The sequence below is a fragment of the Nyctibius grandis genome, chromosome 6, assembly GCF_013368605.1.
Source record: "Nyctibius grandis isolate bNycGra1 chromosome 6, bNycGra1.pri, whole genome shotgun sequence".
Lineage (NCBI taxonomy): Eukaryota > Metazoa > Chordata > Aves > Nyctibiiformes > Nyctibiidae > Nyctibius > Nyctibius grandis.
In genome coordinates this window covers 17,157,979-17,177,658 of record NC_090663.1, presented here as the reverse complement: position 1 = coordinate 17,177,658, position 19,680 = coordinate 17,157,979, and the positions used below count along the sequence as shown (strand labels likewise).

The 19,680-nt window shown below is 36.1% G+C and overlaps 1 protein-coding gene across 3 annotated transcripts in view; it reads right to left on the bottom strand.

The window, feature by feature from the left end:
- Positions 1-19,680, bottom strand: part of LOC137664778 (complement C1q tumor necrosis factor-related protein 7) — an 81,554-nt gene that overhangs the window by 5,756 nt on the left and 56,118 nt on the right. For all 3 annotated transcript variants that reach the window (XM_068403232.1, XM_068403229.1, XM_068403230.1), the window contains 11 exons: positions 18,190-18,282; positions 16,155-16,246; positions 14,259-14,426; positions 12,655-12,760; positions 11,158-11,267; positions 10,942-11,038; positions 9,646-9,744; positions 6,832-7,008; positions 2,991-3,194; positions 2,409-2,498; positions 1,545-1,658 (listed from right to left, as the gene is read on the bottom strand). In XM_068403232.1, the coding sequence (XP_068259333.1) occupies positions 1,545-1,658; positions 2,409-2,498; positions 2,991-3,194; positions 6,832-7,008; positions 9,646-9,744; positions 10,942-11,038; positions 11,158-11,267; positions 12,655-12,760; positions 14,259-14,426; positions 16,155-16,246; positions 18,190-18,282 (1,350 nt within the window). The remainder of the gene's footprint in view (positions 1-1,544; positions 1,659-2,408; positions 2,499-2,990; positions 3,195-6,831; positions 7,009-9,645; positions 9,745-10,941; positions 11,039-11,157; positions 11,268-12,654; positions 12,761-14,258; positions 14,427-16,154; positions 16,247-18,189; positions 18,283-19,680) is intronic.

The window sequence follows — 19,680 nt, the reverse complement described above, 5'->3', positions numbered from 1 at the left end:
AAGTATGAGAAAGATGTTTTAAAACTCCTACAAAGACAGGATGCTTTGTAGTGTTTGGAATATTACATTTTTACTACTGAGATTAATAGTAAAATATTTTGGGGCAAACTGGTTGGAAGAATTTACAGGTTTCTTACAATTAACCAACTAACACATAATATGTTCTCTGTCTCTTTCGTGGCAGAGGCATGTTAGACATACACAGCCCCAAGCCGTTCTTAAAATACAGATTCTGAAAGCCGTCTTGGTTCAGCTACGAACTGATGTGAAATTCCATATACAGGAACGTTTAATGTATGCCAGTCTAATATCAGCGTGTCCTACTCGGCCACTGCCACCTCTCATCCACAGGCAACCTCTGACTTGAAGGACTGCCGCCTCGGCAGCAGCACACTTTGTGTTTCATCCATCAGCCTTCCCTCATACAGGCACGTAAGGAATTTTCCAGCTATCTTTTTATACTCTCTATCAGGAATCCCTAAACTGCTCTTCTATTTTCTTGGTATCATCTCCCACATTTTCCAGGTGCCTTGAAATACCTGGAATAATCCCCTTCCTTATAGCATGCATAAGCTGAAAGCTTTATGAAGGACTACCATCTCCATCAGATTTAGAGTGGAAGGAAGGTACCTGATCACCTGTTCCTGCTGCTGCAGTATCTGAGAATGTGCTAAAGAATCTAGTCTTGACAGGGATTGTTACCAAAATTCTGTTCAGCAACACTTTCACGTGCTTGCTAATTTGAGATACTAATGGTGGAAATTTGCATTATAAACAGTCTTACTATCTCTTTGAAAAGAGCAGTATTGGTCACTTGGCAATCTGAGTGCTTGCCTGAAGACAAATGCATCTCCTAAGGGGCAAAAGAATCTAAATGTTTTAGCTCTTAGCCAGTCTAAGCCAGACTGCTGCCACAGTGGGCTCACAGCAATGACAGGTACACTGCAGCCCAAGGCAAAGCAGACTGCCTAACCTGCCTGTATTACATAAGGCAGCTGAAGATTGACTGGTCGAGCTTGAGTAGATCTATCATTACTCTTGCTGCAAATTTCTCATCAGCTGGAAAGAGAATCAAGGGATGCGTATGTACCAGTAAAAATCCCTGGCAAGCCCCTAACCCTCTCCTGCCACCTCTCAACCTTTACCCAATCCCATCCAAGCTCTGCCACAGTCTGTGTATTCACGACTGAGATGCTGTGAACAGACTCTCTCCGTTACCTTTGTCCTGGACACGCCATTTATACAAGCTAAAGTCCAATCAAGGTTTACAGGTGCTTGGTAGTGTACTATGAGGATGACAGCTACTACCAGATTAAGCGTGGAAGCATGGGTCCATGAAAAAAAAAAACAGACGATATTTATACTAAGATATACTTTCAATTTTTTTTTTTTCTCTTTGGAAATAATCAGTTCCAGCAGCACCAATGTTTAGACAACTTCCTGGAAAAACAGGCCAGCAAGAAACAATTCTATCCATTGGTGGGAACCAAAGACTTCAGAGAATAAAAGTTAATATGCAGACCAAATGAAAAAAATCCTCTTACCTCAGGAATAGCATTTCCAATAACAAGCCAGGCTTTTTTCCCCATACCAAGAAAATAATTACACAAGAGCACGGCGTGTTCTTCCTCATCTCCCGCCAGAAGATAAAGAAATTGCTAATTGAGATACAAAAAAAAAGTCATTCTATGCAGTTATCGACTGTGTTTTCAATTTATTCTTCTTAACTCTTCTCAGATCTTTGCAAATGATCTTTATTGTTTATTGGGCACTGTTTCAACATGCAGGATGACGAGTGAATACTGTGAAAAATCCATGATGCAGATCTGAGAGTTTACAGGAACTAAGGTCTTTGTCTTTTGAGTTATTCTGAATTTTGCAGAAAAGTTCTGAGATGGTAAAAATACCATCTATGAATAAGTTAATGTCTGCTGTCATTCTAGAGATGACAGGATTTATTTGTCTGTAACAGAACACTAAATCTCCCATTATTGCTGACATTATGTGCAATGTTTTTTCTGTAGTTTCTTGGAACTATAATGATCAATTTTAAGTCTAGTTTTTAAGTATCCATCAGTCAGCGTCCTTTCACTTGTGCACAACCCATTTTGGGTTGTTTTGTAACTAAAAAAACCCAGGAAAACCTTAAAGCCGTAAGCATTCTTACGGTCAATCAATTGCAACTATCGTATCAGGATGAGCAACTTTTCTCAAGCTTTTGTCCTCATTCTTTGAAATAAACAGCTTATAAAGAAAAATAGCCCTCACATTAATAGTTTCACAGAATCATTTAGGTCTGAAGGGACCTCAAGAGCTCATCTAGTACAAACTCCTCCTGGAAGAAGGGGCTGCTAGGATGCTACATCACGTTCAGGAGGTAAAGAACTTCTATTTAATGCATTACTTACATCTGATGTACTCCATAAATCACAAATTCCAGCAAATGACACACTATCTGGCAAAAAAGGAATCAAAGCAACATATCGAGCCACCAATTCCTGCAAGGAAACAAAATAGAGCAAGTCACACCTTCCATTCATGACATGGATATCTAACAATAGTAGTATTATACCAGACATGAAGCATAGTGCTGTTTCCACAGATATCAATTACAAAACACTGACTAACCTCACTGCACAGTATCAGCTAGCTCATTTTAGAATTTATATCAAAGACTGATATGATTTACTCCCATTGAAGTTTGGCATAATTCTTTGTCTTTTAAAGGACAATACTTACTAATATACCTATTTTTTTTCCAAAGAAGATATATATCCTTTTCCAGCATCATTATGGATAGACTTACTGTGTATCATACATAGTCATTACTACTTTCTTTTGTATCTCTAGTTTTTCCTTTACAAAAAGCACAGCTATGCAGCAAACATTTAAAAAGTTATGTGCCTATGTGCACATGCATGTGCACATGTGTACACACACATTCTGAAATCTATATCCCAGAAACTTCACTATCTTTTCTAAGTACTTACTGCTGCTGTTTGAGAACTATTTGGGATGGCATCAAGAAGCTCCTGTGGTGGATTCAGAGGTTTGATATATCTAGTAATAAAAACTGTTTTCCCATTGAGGTCAATTACAGTTGTTAGGCATTGGCGGCTTGGAAACTTTGATGTACATTCAGCTTCATACTTTTCTGCTGCCTGGAGCAATTTCTCATCTTCTTGGGTATCAAACTTCAAAAGACAAGCAGAATTTATACAAAAATAGTTTTATTTATAGTTTGGGCTTAATTCTTTACTATATTCAGCCTTATTTCACCATTTACAGGAGCATAAAAGGAATGTAAAATTCTTTCCTAATAGCATTTTGAACTTTCCTTGTAGTGTCGACTTTGGCTCACAGACTTGTAAGAAAGGTCAAGGTAATGGAAAAATCAGGCAATTTGCATTTACTTAGGAATGCACATAATGACCAGCACAATAAGCTGGCTTTATTAAAGCACTGAAAAATGTAGTGAATGCTATGGCCAAGTAAAACTGCAGGGATGAATATGTAACACCATATATGAATTAAAAGGTAAACAATTATGGTTAGGTACTAATCCTACATACTGTTCACATCACACTCCATTAAAATCACAATTGAGGTTATGCACAAAATCCCAGTAATTCTTATATAAATAATACTGTGACAACCCCGCGCGATGCCAAAATATTTGCAGAGAAGGTCCAGGTAATTTTTAGATGAACCCTTACAATATAGACTTGTCTAAAATTTTAACACTTTTAGATGAGATTTTCCAGAATCAAATCTAGGACTCAAAAGCACGTATTATGTAACAATGACATTTATTTGCTCATATGTCACCTAAGATGTCATCTTTTAAAGGTTTTAGGATTAGCCAAAATAGCTTTTTACATCTACTTAGAATCCCTTGTCTATTTCTAGTGGTGCTGAGAATTAAAGCTCATCCTTCAGAATATTTTGGTTCAAAATAAACCACTTTTTGTCATTGTTACCCTTCTTCTAAAACTAACCAGAGGTGGAACAGCTGGGCACTGCCCTGTAGCTAGACCTCCAGGTCAGCAGAGAAGGCACACAGTGGTGATTCTTCTCAACCATAATTAACAGCTGAAATATAACAGCCTCCAGCACTTTGTAAATTTAAATGTAGGAATTCACTGCAAATATTACTGACAAATAAACAAGTACTATGTCAGAGTCAAACAGCGCTAAGTGCAAAAAGATTGCTGAATGGCACAAAACCAAGCTAAATCCTAAACAGGGAACAACAGGAATCTAAACTGATTTCAGTTATTAATATTATACCTTCTTAAGCATTTCTTTCATCTATATGAAGATTCAGGAAGGACAGCAGGAAAGAGAGGAAAAACAGGTAAACAAAAAATGGTATCGTAAAATTAAACTAAAATTAAGCTTAGCTTTCTAAAACAGTACACAAGCATTTCAAATGACTTATGGAAAGAATGGCTAGGAATAGGAACAAAGGACAGCAAAAATATTTAGTTAAGTTTTTGTCACTTTAGGCTAAACACTTTCTTTAATAAGTATGTGTTACATATGGGGAGCTGCAGCCCGGAATTATTAACTTTTTCAGTCATGGTTAGAATACACGTGCATGTCACTTTAGCAGTGTTTTTATGTACAGATTTCATTAGATACATACCACCTAAACCAGAACAGTCTCTCAGTGAATTTGATCCTGCTTTTCTTAGTTTCCTTTAACATGAAATTATATTTTATTGTTTTCTATTTATATTGCTTTGAATAAAATGGATTATTTGAAAATCCTGTACAATGTTTGCTGAAGAAATAATTTGGTTTGGCATAGTATCCAAGGTAAACAAATCATCTGCTGCTACGTAAAATTCTCATAAGATTTAGAAAAATCTCTAATGCAAAGAATGAACAAAAATCTGGCAGAATTCCTACTGATTTATTAATCACAACTGTTTTTTCCACTGTTCTTCAAATTTTAGAAAACAGATCTTCTGTACAAATAGTTTTCTTACCTCAGCAACATTTTCCTTATTCCTGGTTTTACTTTCAATGCACTTCAGTGATAATGCATACTTTTTGGTCAATTTAGCTTTCAGGGAATCATAGAACAGCCCAGGTTGGAAGGGACCTCGAAAGACCATCTGGTCCAAACTTTTGTAGGAAAGGGAGCCCAGATGAGATTATCTAGCACCCTGTCCAATTGTGTTTTGAAAACGTCCAGTGATGGGGACACTACCATGTCCCTGGGGAGATTGCTCCAGTGAATGATGGTTCTCACTGTAAAAAATTTCTTTCTGACATCGAGATAAAACCTCTCCTGGTGGAACTTGTACCCATTGCCCCTTGTCTTCTCAGTGTGACTCCTTGTGAGGAGCAGCTTTGACATGTAGTATTTCTTGCTACTTAGAACAGGACTCATTTCCTGTGTTGTGATTTACTGTGCTACAACTCTTTGCTGTATCTTCAGAATGGAAGGTACTTCAGTCTCTTTCTAGTTCTTTATGTCTGAGTTTTGGCAAGGGGCAGTTAGCTCCTACCATCATATTTGAAATGAAAGAGAACTTATGTCAGAAAGATCTATGACTTTAATAAAATATGCTGTTTTTTCCTTCTGAACTGTTCAAATCAATTTTAAATATAGCTATAGTTGTGAGACTAATCCATAATATTTTACAACAATCTCACCCCTTATTTGAATTTCTGTGATTTTTCTTTTGAAACTGTACTGGAGACAAGTCTTTCTATAAAGAGAGATCTGTTTCCTTAAAAATTCAGTACATATTTTTCCCCCAGCAACTAATTACTGTATGTGAAGATTAAGACTATGAAACTCTTGAATAAGGTCTCATCTATTGAAGGTGCTTCAAGGCTGTTAAGTTTATATTTATGGTTTTGAGTCCTAGTAATAATCTTATCATTCAAACTAATTAACCTTAAAAGGCATCCATGAATGCACTTTATTAATTTTATTTTCAACAGTACTAAATTGTAACAATTCCCACAGTATTGCATGAAAGCAAGAAAACATAGGACTGGATAGTTTCCAAGACTATAACTTAACAGGAAAAAGGGTTTTTAGAATGCGTTATACAATTTTATATTTACTCTGAAAAAGAAATTATGTAATGACAGACCTTCCTCTCCAGTTCCTGTTTGTCTCTAATAAATGACCAGTGTAGCACAGAATTGGAAAAGAATGAACTGATGCTGTTTGTGCATGAAAAAATATACATCCTTGCTGAATGCATCTCAAAATCATTGCATAATGTTACAGAAAATAGCAAGCAGCGTATGCATTTTAACTACACATTGTTGTTGTTAGTGTAAGGCACTTCTGGTTTAGTAAAATAACTGAAAAAAATAACAGTTGCTGTTTAGAAATAATCATATTCAAGATCTGGAGGCACGCATGAAGCCATAAATAATATAAATGCTGTATTTGAATAGTATAAACACAGAAGCAAGAGAATACTATGTTTGCACCTGCCACCTCCTTTTCGTCCACTGTTCACACTCACATCAATACTTTATTGTTTATGGGAAAATGTAAATGGGAAAATTATATGCTCACAGATAATGAATGCAAATTTGCTTTCCGTTAACACTGGAACTAGATACCTGGTGAAAGTTATTTCTCATGCATTAAGTGTCCATCTAACTTAATGGTGCATCCAATTAAATTGAACTGATCTAAAAAATTTCAAGTATAACACTCAGAATTTGTATTAATGTCCTTCCGTACTTGTGTTCACGTTCTCCGGTACACTAAGCACACCTATTTATATGCATCTCAAGAACTGCACCACTGGAAACGAAAAGCAAGAACATGATGAATTACTGATTAGTTACCTTTTCTCTAACTGACTCTCCAGGAATGAGCTGTGGTTCAATGGTAATAAACAGTGTTACATACGAGCCCTCGCTCAGATTTCTCACAGAATCATAACCTCTCTCGATTCCCAGGTTCTTTTCTTTACTGTAGCCAAGGAGGACTGGAGGAATATCCACCTTAAATGTACCATCAATCTACAACATATACAGAGAAATACTTCTCATTAGAAGCAAAAAAGCAAAACTTCCTTCTAAAATACATTTGCTATTTGTATTCAAATATTTTATTCCTTTGATTTCTTTATTAATCTGAATTACAAAACAATAAAATGGGAGAATATGACATATATACTGATTAACTGTGGGGAAAACATGAGACATCTCATTGATAAATGTATTAATTACAACTGGATTTCAGCCTCTTTTGCATATTATGGACACTAATATTTAATTTAATGGAAATTATACACACTAGTTCTTAGAGGAAAAAAAGAGTGCCAGCCTTTCACTGTTTTCCTTTCAAATAGCAATCTCCACATGGCACTATTTACCTGGAAAATTGACAAAATGGCAAAATACAGGTTGCAAAATAACAGGTTGCAGCAGTATGATTCTGAAGGCAGCATCACACCAACAGGCCTTTGCCTGTGTTTGAGTGATGTGGGAATGATGCTCCAGCCTCTCACAGATGGACACCTTCCATGCAGAAGCTGCTGATGCTTCTTGGGTGCAACTGGAACGGGGCCGATTCAGCCAGCCTCCCCATGGAAGCGTGCTCTGACAGACTCTCCAGCCCTTTGCACCTCTCTCTGCCACCACAAGCAGAAGATAAGGTCTTTCTGAAAGGTCGTGTTAGACAAGAAATGGCACGCCCCACACTGGCTTGGGCACGTCTCAACAGCGGAAGTACATAGCTTTAACAGAAAAGTGAGATTAACCTCCTCATTTGGGCAGAATTCAGATTACTGCCATCAGGAAGGACAGCTTCAGTGCATGTGGAAGATGAACAGATGACTCTCTGAGCTGACCCATCAAACATTTAAGAACAAAATTAAGTTTTGATGAGGAGAAGGCTAAATAAATCATTCAGAATTTCTGCTGCAGTATAGTGGAACGGAATGAAGAAATGCTTCATTTGCTACTGAAATCTAATTGCTAGATGCACCTTGATATAACTGCTGGACTGATCCGGCTTCTTCAAATTCAGTAAGAAATCCTGTTCAAATGAAAAGAATCTCTAATGCTGGGAAGATCTATGCAGGCACTCACACTATGCTTAGGGAATCACAAACTGCAACACCTCCTCAAAGACAGTCAGGAGTGCATCTGACAGGAATCCTGGAGCTACTCTGGTTCTACAACAGAAGGACTGATGTACCAACAAGAAGTATGAAGAATAGAGGTTGACATCAGTATCGGTAATCCTCATGGATAGATTATAGGCTGTGTCCTTCACTACGTATTGGTAACCAGTCTGTTAAAATCTCTAAGTCTGCCCATTAAGTCTCTCAGGACTGTGAGCAGACACACTTCTCAGTTGAATTTCATGCACTCAGCATGGAACATTTCCCTAAAAAGAGTAAAGGCTCTTGTTCTTTCTTGTTTGTTGACCTGTAACAATGGTGGTCACATTATGTGACGTTGTCTGCGCAGGGCAGCCAAAGACTCATGAAAAGAAGGCTAGACCTTCTTACTACTCACATCTTCTTTGAAGTCAATGAAAACTTCATTCTATAGGGCACCACAACCCTCCAACACCTACATTCATTGATTAACCTCCCAAGATGAAGATAGCATATTATTAATGATCTAGCAGAAGCAAGTGGACTAGCACTGGTTAGACATATACTGTCCACAATTTCTCAGCAATCAAAAGAATCCCATGCTTTCTTGAATCCCATGATAACGATGTTCTGTTATGCCTTGCAAATGGAGAGCCCAAGAAAACCACTTCGAACTCCAAGCTCTGCACTTAAATGAGAACCCTACAGACTTATCCTCCACTCAAAGAATCCAGGAGGCTCACAGTAAGTGCCCCATATAGCCAGAAAAGAAGCCAAATTAATGTGTCATTAGATATGCAACTGATGTCAGAATCTTCATGAAGTAAGAAACTGAGACTTTTGTGATACGATGACTTGATCTACACATGAAAGTAACTGCCCTGCAGCAAAAAGAGTTTCTACAGCAAGATTACAATATGATAGGACTACTGATGTGAAAAATTAGTTTCCTTAACCTAAGTCCAGGATGGGTGGCTGGACCAAAAAATGCCTTTCCCCTATGAAGAACTGCATGTTTTACTATCACTCCCATGACTAACTGTTGATATCTCTTGAAGAAAGCTTCTCTTGAAAAAATTCTAAAAATGGAGGAAAGAAGGGATTGGGAGAGGCAAAAGTGAAAAATTTGGTGATTCATGAAAAGTGTGAAAAAAGAAGAGTTAGGTCAAGTTTCATATCACCTGTCTAGGTGATATTCCTATTCCTAGTTCACCTATCTAGGCTGTGCAATACCTGAGATTTCAAAGGCCACTGACAAAACCATGTAAAGAATTTGCACTTTTAACCTCATTACTGACGGAAGCTAGGCTGCATTGTCCGTGTAGAAGTATGTTTGTCTATCTCTTCTCCCTTCAAAACATCCAACTTACTGACAAATAGTCACTAAACTTGACAAAAAACAGTGGTTTCAAAGACATTTTCAAACAATTCCATAAAAATAACCTAACAGGTACAGAGAACATAATTAAATCTGACATTCCATTACCAGCCCCTTTCCATTCTCCAGATTTGTATTTTAAGCGATTTACTACAAGTTACTGACACTTACCCTCGCTTGAAAATATATCGTAGTAAATGGAATCTTAACACATCCCAGCCAGTGTCTCTCAACACGAGTGTGGATTCTACTTCCTCTTTCACGATCATCCTATTAAGAAGTTGCCCAACATAAAACTTTGTAAGACAGCTTCATTTCCTTTAATTCAATCAACAATTTAAGCAAGGCATTAATAAAAATTCTGCATTGTTTTAATAATTCACTATAAATATAAGTTCAGTTACTAGTATGGCAATGATTATTCTGCATGCCTTTCAAGCATGCCAGATGCTGAACAAATACAAGAACATCATGGTCCATGATACAATATGCTTGCACTTCAGAGTTCAACTCCTGTATAACCTGTGATGAAGAACTCAAAAATCTGACAAGGAGTCAAGTAAATTAAGCTATGGTCTTGTAACGAAATATTTTACTAGTATTTAAAAAAGCTTTTTGAAGGTAAAATTGTATGAAAATCTAATTAAACCATGTGGAACAGAAGCACTGTTTTTATATGTATTGCCTATCAGGGATTTCCAAATCTAGCATGATCAGCCTACAAGTTATTTAAAAAAAAAAAAAAATCTCTAAAGGCTAGAGTCACATCTCAGTTTCAAGACTGTATCTTTCTTCCTTCTGCTGCATCAAATTCCATTTCAGTTTTGAGGACAGAATCCTGTTCTCAGTGAAATGTGTACATTATTTATTTTTGGGTTATATTTTCAAGAATGTTGAGTGCTGCTATTTTTGTGGATGCTGAATTGACTGGGAAAGCTTTCACTGAGCTTACAAAAATTTCTTGTTTCTAGTACTTGCAATTTTTATCTCATTCCAAAAAATTAATATATACAACCAAAAGATGTTTTTTCTTCACTAAACAGCTTGTAAAACAGGATGAGACAGCATAAAAAGACAGTTAATAAAAAATACAGGAAATGGGATCATTCATCTGGAATTTAGTAAAAAATTCTGATTAAATTCAGATTACAGTTCATATGTTGCCTCTCAATTTCAGTATCTCCAATTTCATTAAATATCAGTAAAATAGATTACATACACATGTTCAACTCTAGCAGCAGATTATATAGTACAAGCTTAATTGGTACAAAGGTTAACACTATAATGATTGCTTCCTCTAACAATCTTGCAGTATTGACTAGATATAAAATCATAAGGAATGACAAAAATAGAGAAAAAAAAAGGCATAGGAGGGTGAAAGCTATTACTCTGAAAAGTCTTATTCTGACAACTTCAGAAAGCTCGTAATATTCTGTAATGTACACTGTCCTTCAATTATGAACTCACCTCTACAGCATCATGAAGTACTTCATCAAAAACATTAATGAAGACTTCATCCTTCACTGACTGCAAACTGTGGGTGCTGTAGTCACCATTAGGAGCTCTGAAAAGGTTAAATAAACCAAAAAAGTAATTTGAACAGAACAGGAAAATTTGAATACATTTGTGTGTTCAAATTAAATTATTATTACTCAGAAATAATTTGTTTTCATTTTGCCGTACCTAAATGGAAGCTCAAGTTCCTCATTCCAATTGGGGTTTGGACCCTCTGCTGTTGTTGTCCTGCAGACTGTTCGCTGAAAAGAAACTTCTACAAAAGGACGGACTAAAACCTTTGAATAGAGATCAAAACAAAGGAAACAGACCTGTATAGAAATTCATCAGAACATATTAATTTACACATTTTCATGTATTTAGAAAAATAAATGTATACTTTGTGGGAATCAGGCCGGTCCAGCCCACATAAATATTAAATATTGCACTTCTCAGGCTTCTAAGCATTTATGAAGCTTTTAAAAAAATGGTGTATGCTAGCATTTCCAAAAGGTTATGTATATTCAGAATACTTGACGTATTTACATACACTGGCAAAACCACATTTTCCCCTGAGAGTGGGAAAGCTTCTGGCTATCTAATCAAAGAAGGTAACTGAAACAGAACATGTGATCCAGACACCAGTGGAAAAAAGTGTGCTTGCATGCTCTTACCTGTAATCCAAGCAGCCTACTGCTACAACCCTGTTTGTCTCTGAAACTGGTCCCTATTACAGATAAGCAACTCCTACTAGACACAACAAACCTCTAACGTGATTGAAAATGCCTTAATGGAGCATTTAATTAACGTTCAAATGCATATGGCAGAACCTTTTCTACTTTTCAAGAAGTAATAATTTTGAAGGAAAATCATAAGAAAAACAGGAAAAAACCCCGACAGGCTTCTATTTTCATTCACAAGGATGCTGAATTTAGTTCTCAGTAGCACGCAAATGTAGTTTCAGTATCAGCCATAAGAATGGCTGTGCTCGTTTACACTGAGTGCGTGGGCCCAAAATTCAGGCTGTGAAAATGGCCATCAGCAGACACATACAGAAGAGTAAGAACAGAACAGGCATATATGATATTTTCTCATATTACTCTTCCAGGTTTGAACCATTTTCAGATGAAGGATGTTCCTAAGCGTGTAATGATTTTTCTATTTAGTAACTCCCAATGGATCACTCTTCCAAATACTTGTTCAATACTCACTTCCATGCAAGCAAACCTCTTTATTCCACAATACCTGTAAGCAATTTTCTGGGCACCTACTAACTGCTGCATGCAGAATCACAACATTCTGTTTGTTTTAAACCTAACTTCTACTACCTTCATTTGACGATCCCTCACCCTTGTAGTGAAAGAGCCAGTAAAGAGCCAATCCCTGTCCACAGTCTCTATATTATTTTGTGCCTCTCTACCATATTCCTCCTCCCCTACTCAGTTATTGCCATTCTGGCTGAAAAGCCATACTGTTTTTCACTGTACAGTAGCCATACCATATTTCTGACAACCTTTTTGCCCTTCTCTGAACCTTTTGCAGCTTTACTATCTTTTTGGAGATCAAGGAGTGGGCAAGCCCACCTCACTAATAAGGTATCTTTCTGATGGTAAAGGTTACTGTCTGTGGAAAAGAAGAATGCTCACAACTTCACGTAAGAAAATGTTTGTTATTTTTGTAATATACCTGGTTGAATGCCCAATCTGGGCTATCAGTTGGGCTGTGAGCTGATGGAGAGGCTGCAAACATCTCATTAAAGGACCTTGATGATTTGGATGGTTGTTGAAGTTTGCTACGAGAGGAAACAGACAACAACAACAACAACAACAAGACAAGACAGAGAACACATTACAAAACATGAATCCCTCACATTCTGTATTAACCATACAGAATTCTGGAAATACTTCTGATATTTTTATGTTATGACTTTAACCTTGGAGAGATATTTATTTGATCAAATAACACAAAAAGAATGCCAGAAAGGAGTAGCAAGTGTACAGCTCTAGTAAGCCTCATTGCAAAGGAGTGCTTTGTGCCTGGAGGCTCTCTTCTCTGAACAGCTTATCAACCCCAGAGGTGGGTTTTTTTTGCCTCCCCCGTACAATCTCCTTGAGCTACAGGTTTTTCAGTTTAAGGGCATGAATCCCCACAGAATTCATAAACAGCGTAGACTTTGTGGTATCCAGGCCTCTACAACAAAATTAAACCCATATGAATATTACATAATCGGCAACCCCTGAGTGAAATAAAATAAATGTTAATACGTTTATTTTTATAGTGTTTCCACATAACTTTTTTTGTACTAACACCACAGTAGAGATTATAAAAGAATAACTATTCATGGCGAAAGCAGCTCAAAATAAGATATCATATAATGCAAAAAGACTGGGAGGGTTTTTAGTTATTTTTGTAATACTGATACTGAATTGAAACTTTCATATTTTCCTTCCTGTCAACATGTTTCTAACATGAATTGCTTTTCTCAGTATGAACTTATTTACAGAAATCCAACAGAACCTTTGTTATAGTAAAGAGAGAAAACAGCAGAAGATGCTGAATTCCGTATGCACAGTAACTGGTCAGCTTGAAAACACCTCTGAGTTAAAGGCAAGGTGTGTTCATTTTGGGAGAGAGAGAGCACACTGCACTAATACATTGTTTCTGGAACTGAACCAGACTGTTCAGACTCAAGTACCGCTACATGACACAGCATCACGCAGTGCAGGCATTGCCTTAATGTGCCTGAAGGTAACGGTCACCTTTAAAATCGGTCAGAGCCAAATTAGGCTCAGTCCATTAACTTAAACAAACAGTTAATGAAGGAAAAGATCAACGTGCTACACTCAGGAGGCAAATATAGGATCCCACAATGAAGAACTGGAGTTTTTTAATGCTTATTTTGGTATTTAATTAAGATACTATGAATTAAAATTGCCCTGAGTATAACTAGCAGACTTGCTTACAGTATAATTCATCTGATATTACCAGAGTTATGTTGTCAAAGCTGTAAGTGATCTTCCAGACATTTTTCTCCTCTAGCGGATGAATACGGCTTTTGCTAAAACATTTCTTGAATTTAGCAGTTATTGATACGTGATCATATTATTCTACAAACGTACAAAACAGCAGTTCTTTATCATTATTAATAAAAAGATAAATGTATATATGTTGTTATCATGAGGATCAAAACAACACACATGGCTGAACTGCAACATTAGTTGCTTCAGCTGTCCTCAAAACAGCTGCAACCAGAAAACGAATCTGTACTGGAAACAGGCATTTAAACATACCTCATCACTGGTTTTCTCACTGGAATATCATAGGCTCTAATGACGTTCACTAACAGTTTTATGTCTCCATCTGATAAATTCTGTGCTGTGACCTTCTTCCTTTCTTTTCTTCTTGGCTTTAATGGTCGTTTTGGCTCTGCCAGTTTAAAGAGGCTGAGTCCCAAAATACTAATAATCATAAAACAGATATTTAGTCATTTTTGCATAGAATCCAGTATTCTAGTGTTTCCACGACACACATGCAAATTATGCACTAACAGAGAAAGGAAATATATGCTCCTGTTAGTGCCATACAAAACTATATGAAATGTCAAAATATTTTAATTGTTTTGTATGACACAATCCAGTTCTGTCTTACATTTCAGAAATTATAACTTGAATGTGCAAAAAAGTTTTTTTTTCCAGAACTAGGTAACATACAAATAGACAATGACACGGCTTCAAGACTGATCTAAACTACAGTGCTATAAAAAAAGGTATCTAGTAGATGACGAGAACCACTGTATGGAATAAGCAAAAAATCTAATTACACAGCTATGTAAAACAAACAATAGGCTATACAAAGGAAGCAGAATGAATATGCCACAACATACCCTGGACCCTCAGAACTTATAACCCAAGGCAAAGCAGAACCAAAGAAGAAAAAAAAAAAAACAAAACAGGAAAAGAATAAAAAGCAGATGTATGTTTTTACCCATCATTGATATTAACTGCAGACATTCCAAAAACTACTTTAAAAACTGATAGCCAGTGGCATTATTTCCTTATACATAATAAAAAAATCACAGTAATTATAGTTAAAATAACACAAAACCATGAGTTACTGAAATATCTCACTAAGTAGATGCTTTAAACAAATCATGGTGTATTTTAAATTCACTAACCATATAAATTAGCAAATAGAATCCAATATGAATTAGTATTCATGATAAGAAAATACCAATTAAGCATTTGATTTTAAACAGCTCCAAAAGCTGCTTATAGTCTCGTTTGGATTTCTCCATTTTGTGATGTGAAAACACGAACTAAAAAATAGGATGAACTCTTTTGTAAGAGAGCAAGTCTCTGTATCTCCAGCAGATGGGACTGTTTAGGTTTATACTGCTGATTGAAAAACCTTTGTCTGTACTTTAAGGGATTCACGTTTATAGCGAACACAAGCAACTTCTACATAAAAGAAAAAATAACTATCTTTCACAACCTGTTCACTTACACAGATTCTAAGTGAGCAGCAGTAATTAAGAGTTATCTATGCTGTGATGACTGATAAATGTCAAAATCAACAAGTATGGGATTTGGAACAAAAAATTCAAAGAAAGTGCTTAAGTAATAAAACAAATAATAATCTTAAAAGAAAAAAGTAATTTCCAAACCCAGTAACATTTCTGAAAGTAAACAATATATGACTACATCCAGCAACGGCAAACAGAAATACATGAGAAGTAAAATAAAGAAAATGACTGTTAAAAAAATCTGTTGCACATTATTTGCAGGGCATATGCACTGACTCGTAAGGGAGCATGCAGTAGTAGTGCTACTACCTCTGATGCTTGTCTGATACTCAGAAATCATTCCGTTTGGCATCAGCTAGGACTATGCTCAGCTCATCATATCACAGCCTGATGCATTATATCCTGCTAAATCTTATTTACATGCTGTCACATTATTTCTGACAAAACCAGACTTTTTCTTAAAAAAGTTTTTACACATTTTGTGTATCAATACACTGTCGGTACTGGCAGAGGTGTACACGGTGCTTGGAAGTTTATATATTTTACTAAACACAAAATTGCATCAGTTAGTCACATCAATACACTTTGCAAAAAAAAAAAAAAAAGACCAGACGGTTTTACATTAATTATTTTGATTTAGAACAACTAAAGATAGTTCCCTTACCCCAGGCTGGGAATCTCCTCTTCATTGACAAGGTCAGAGAGAAGGAAATGGTGTTTTGCTATGAGGAAACGGTTTATTACTGATTCTCGAACCTGTGAATGGGGAGGGAGAAGAGACAAAAGTACTTTTCTAATCCAAACCCACTACAAAATATTTGCATTCTGTCTATTAAACACAAATGAAATGTCCAAATATACATTCTTTATTTTTTCCCCTTTTAAAAGGCTCATGGTCTAAGGAAAATTTTCTTTCCACCAGATATTTCTTCAGAACATAATACAAGCTCATTTTACAAATACAATTATTCTCTAGAAACATACTAGCTAGCCAGATATAAGAACATATGAAAGCATACAATCAGAGAATGAAGTCTTATCTGCATACAGCTCATCATCAATCAGAAACAATCAATCACAACAATAAATGACACTAACAGAAACCTCTTTTCCACGTCTAAATGAAGTTGCAGAAAGGCTGTAGAGAAATCTATATGGCATTAGTTATGGGGAATAAAAGCAACACTTTGGACTGCAGAACAATTGATGAAGCCTGTATTACAAATACTATGATTTCAAATAAATTTTTAAAATCCTTACTTCCTTTCATTTCTATGCTGAGGTCAGAGACCAAAGCACAGAGATGAGTGTCTTCCCTCTTCTCCCAACAATCATGTGGAGGCAGACTGAGAGAGTATTGCCTTTGTCCTTTTTTCCCATCGCTGACGCTAGTAATGCCTTTATATACTGTGCTATTACAAGATCAACTGCAGAACGGCAATAACAAACAATTTTCTGCAATACATTGCCCTTTGTTATTTTTTAAAGTTTTTATTTAAGTTATTATATCTTTGTGTTGAAGTGATAGGCATATAAAGATCACATTTCAGAATGAACTGAACTTTAGTTCTGATGTGAGCAATCGAATTTTCAAGCACATCTGACAATTTATAAAAGTATAAAATACCCAAATATTATTTTAAAAGAGGCTACTTGTATTTAATCTAAAAGAGTGACAAAAAAGGTACCACAATGTATGTTACTCTGTACTACTATACTATTATTCACTGCACGGCATAAACTATATGTTTGAGTATACACTTAAACACCATGCAAAACGTATGGGGCTGACACAGACGTGACAGCTTTGTTAAAAATAATTTTTTTCTCTTATCATAATGAATCTGAGCTTTGGCACTTGCCTGGAAGATTCAAACACTCTTCATTGTCTATGAAGCTTTTACAAAACCATTCGTTCTAACAGACAATTTGTTTTGTCCTACATCACATCAACCTTATCATCATATTACACGTGTGGCAGGCTGGCTAGGATTTGATACGCTTTTTAGTACTTCCAGTACCAGTAAGAAACTAGTAGCCATGTTTTGCACTTGCTACTTTGCCAAAATAGTCTGAAATTGCAAACTTCTCTTCATTATATGACCAATGTTTTCCTATAATTCTTTTCCCTAAGCATTTAAGAGAATGTCATCCTAGAAGAATGAACAGACTAGAAAAATAAATCAAGATAGGGGGGAGAAGATGTCACTCTAATACCACAATGAAGGTAATGTGATGGAAGATACACCCTCTGCCTTAGCAGGGCAAGACACTTTGTGTATTGCCTTAAATGATTTTTAACAGCAGTTAGGGCCACTTTCATGGAGATAAAGTTCTTAGCATCACAGCTTACAAGAAGGAAAATAGAGAGGAGTGGGAAATCCGTGAATACCTGGGACAGAACAGTACAAATCTCTGGGATGCTGGAGCAAAAAACAATTTACAGAACTGCTAGAAAAATGCAGAACAGCTGGTCATTTTGTATAGTGCAACTTTTTCAACAACATTAAATGAGTCATTCACAAACCTTCACTTGTTCAGTTAGACCAGTTTCAGGCCTAACTTGGAATTTTAAAGATGTCTGTAGGTCATGTTTAGAGATGAATAAGTTTTTAGTATTGATAGAAATAAAGCATCCAAGTATAGAAGCAACATACGGTCTAGAGAAATATGGTGAATCCACATTTTTTGCAGCTTACCTTCTGTAGATAGTTAGCAACAACTGCTCTGTGTGCATCTAGGTGATTTTTGCTGTCAATCACATCCCTCTCTTGCAGTCTTTTCTCATAGTCCTAAAGATAAGTACTAGAGTTTGTGATTCAATATATACTCGGTGCTTTATTACATACAATAAAAATGTTACATATTTCATTAATATTAATGTATGGATCACAGTACACCAAAACAGATGTCAGAGGTTTAGAGAGCTATTTTTAATGCTAATGTATACAGGAATAGCATTGCTAAACTTCCATGAATAGAGACAAGAATTCCATTAAGTTACAAGATTCATGTGGTTTAAATTACTATGAATAACTTGAAGATCTCCCTCTCTTCTTTTAAAGCTCAACTTTGACCTGCTGCTGTAAACTGAAATTCCATTTGAACTGAAAATGGCTTCTCTTACTGCAGCTGGAACAGGGAGAATCCTTTATAAACAGAAGTGATGCAGTAGTCATGGAAGATGACCTGAAACCTGAACTGTATCTTAATACACATAACTAGTTTTAATAGTGTCTAACACTAGAAGAAACTCTTCTTGTGGGAGAGTTTGTTGAGAAACAATTATGAAACTATGTTTAAGTTGTATTCAAGAAATAAAGAGATTTAATAGCATAACAAAAATCTTTGTACACTGTGAGAAAGTGAAAGCTCTTCAAGCAGCCAGAGTGTGAAGATTTTGCTCTGCCTGAGGTTTGATAAAAGAGTCTGTAGCCCAACCGAGGCATTGAGATGAATACTGGTTGCCCAAGAAAAAGATTTACGAGAAGCACTTGGTTCTTGAGGAGAAGTAGGTTGATGGAGTATTTCTCAGGGTTGTGGTTACTATTCTGGTGGACTACAATGAAAGCTGTACTGAGAGATGCAACTTTTATTGACAAGTTTAGGAAAGGGTCTCATAAATTAAGAAAAGGCTAGAGCTGACACTCTGCTTCCAAGAAAAACACAGAGCCTACAAGTCCATGGGGTCTCACAGGATCTGCAGCTTAATGGCAGTATGCAAATCAGGTTGGCTTTAGAACCACAGCTAGTGATCATGTAAAAGCTACTCAGTAAAATTAATCTTCAGGTCATTTTGCTACTGTTGTTACTTAAGAGAACATAATTTTTTCCTAAGATAAAGGGTCCAGGAAGTGCATTCTGGAAACACAGTGCTGTGTTATTTCCACAAGAAATCTTTATCTAACTTCTCCAGTGCATAATAATTACTGTTGAATAACTTCAGATTAGCAACAAAATCAAATAAGAATATCTCTTCTGAGCCAGAAATCTTAATTTTTAGGCATATCTAGTCATGACTAAGCTAGAAGTATAATAATGGGAGTTGAATGTCTATCTGGTACATGCATATGCATTGCTCCCTTCAGAAGACTTTTTACTGCAATATGATTTAAGTACCACAAATCATTAATTAGTACTTGTTAACTGTTAGTAAACTGTTAGCATTAAATAAACCTTCAGAAGAAATA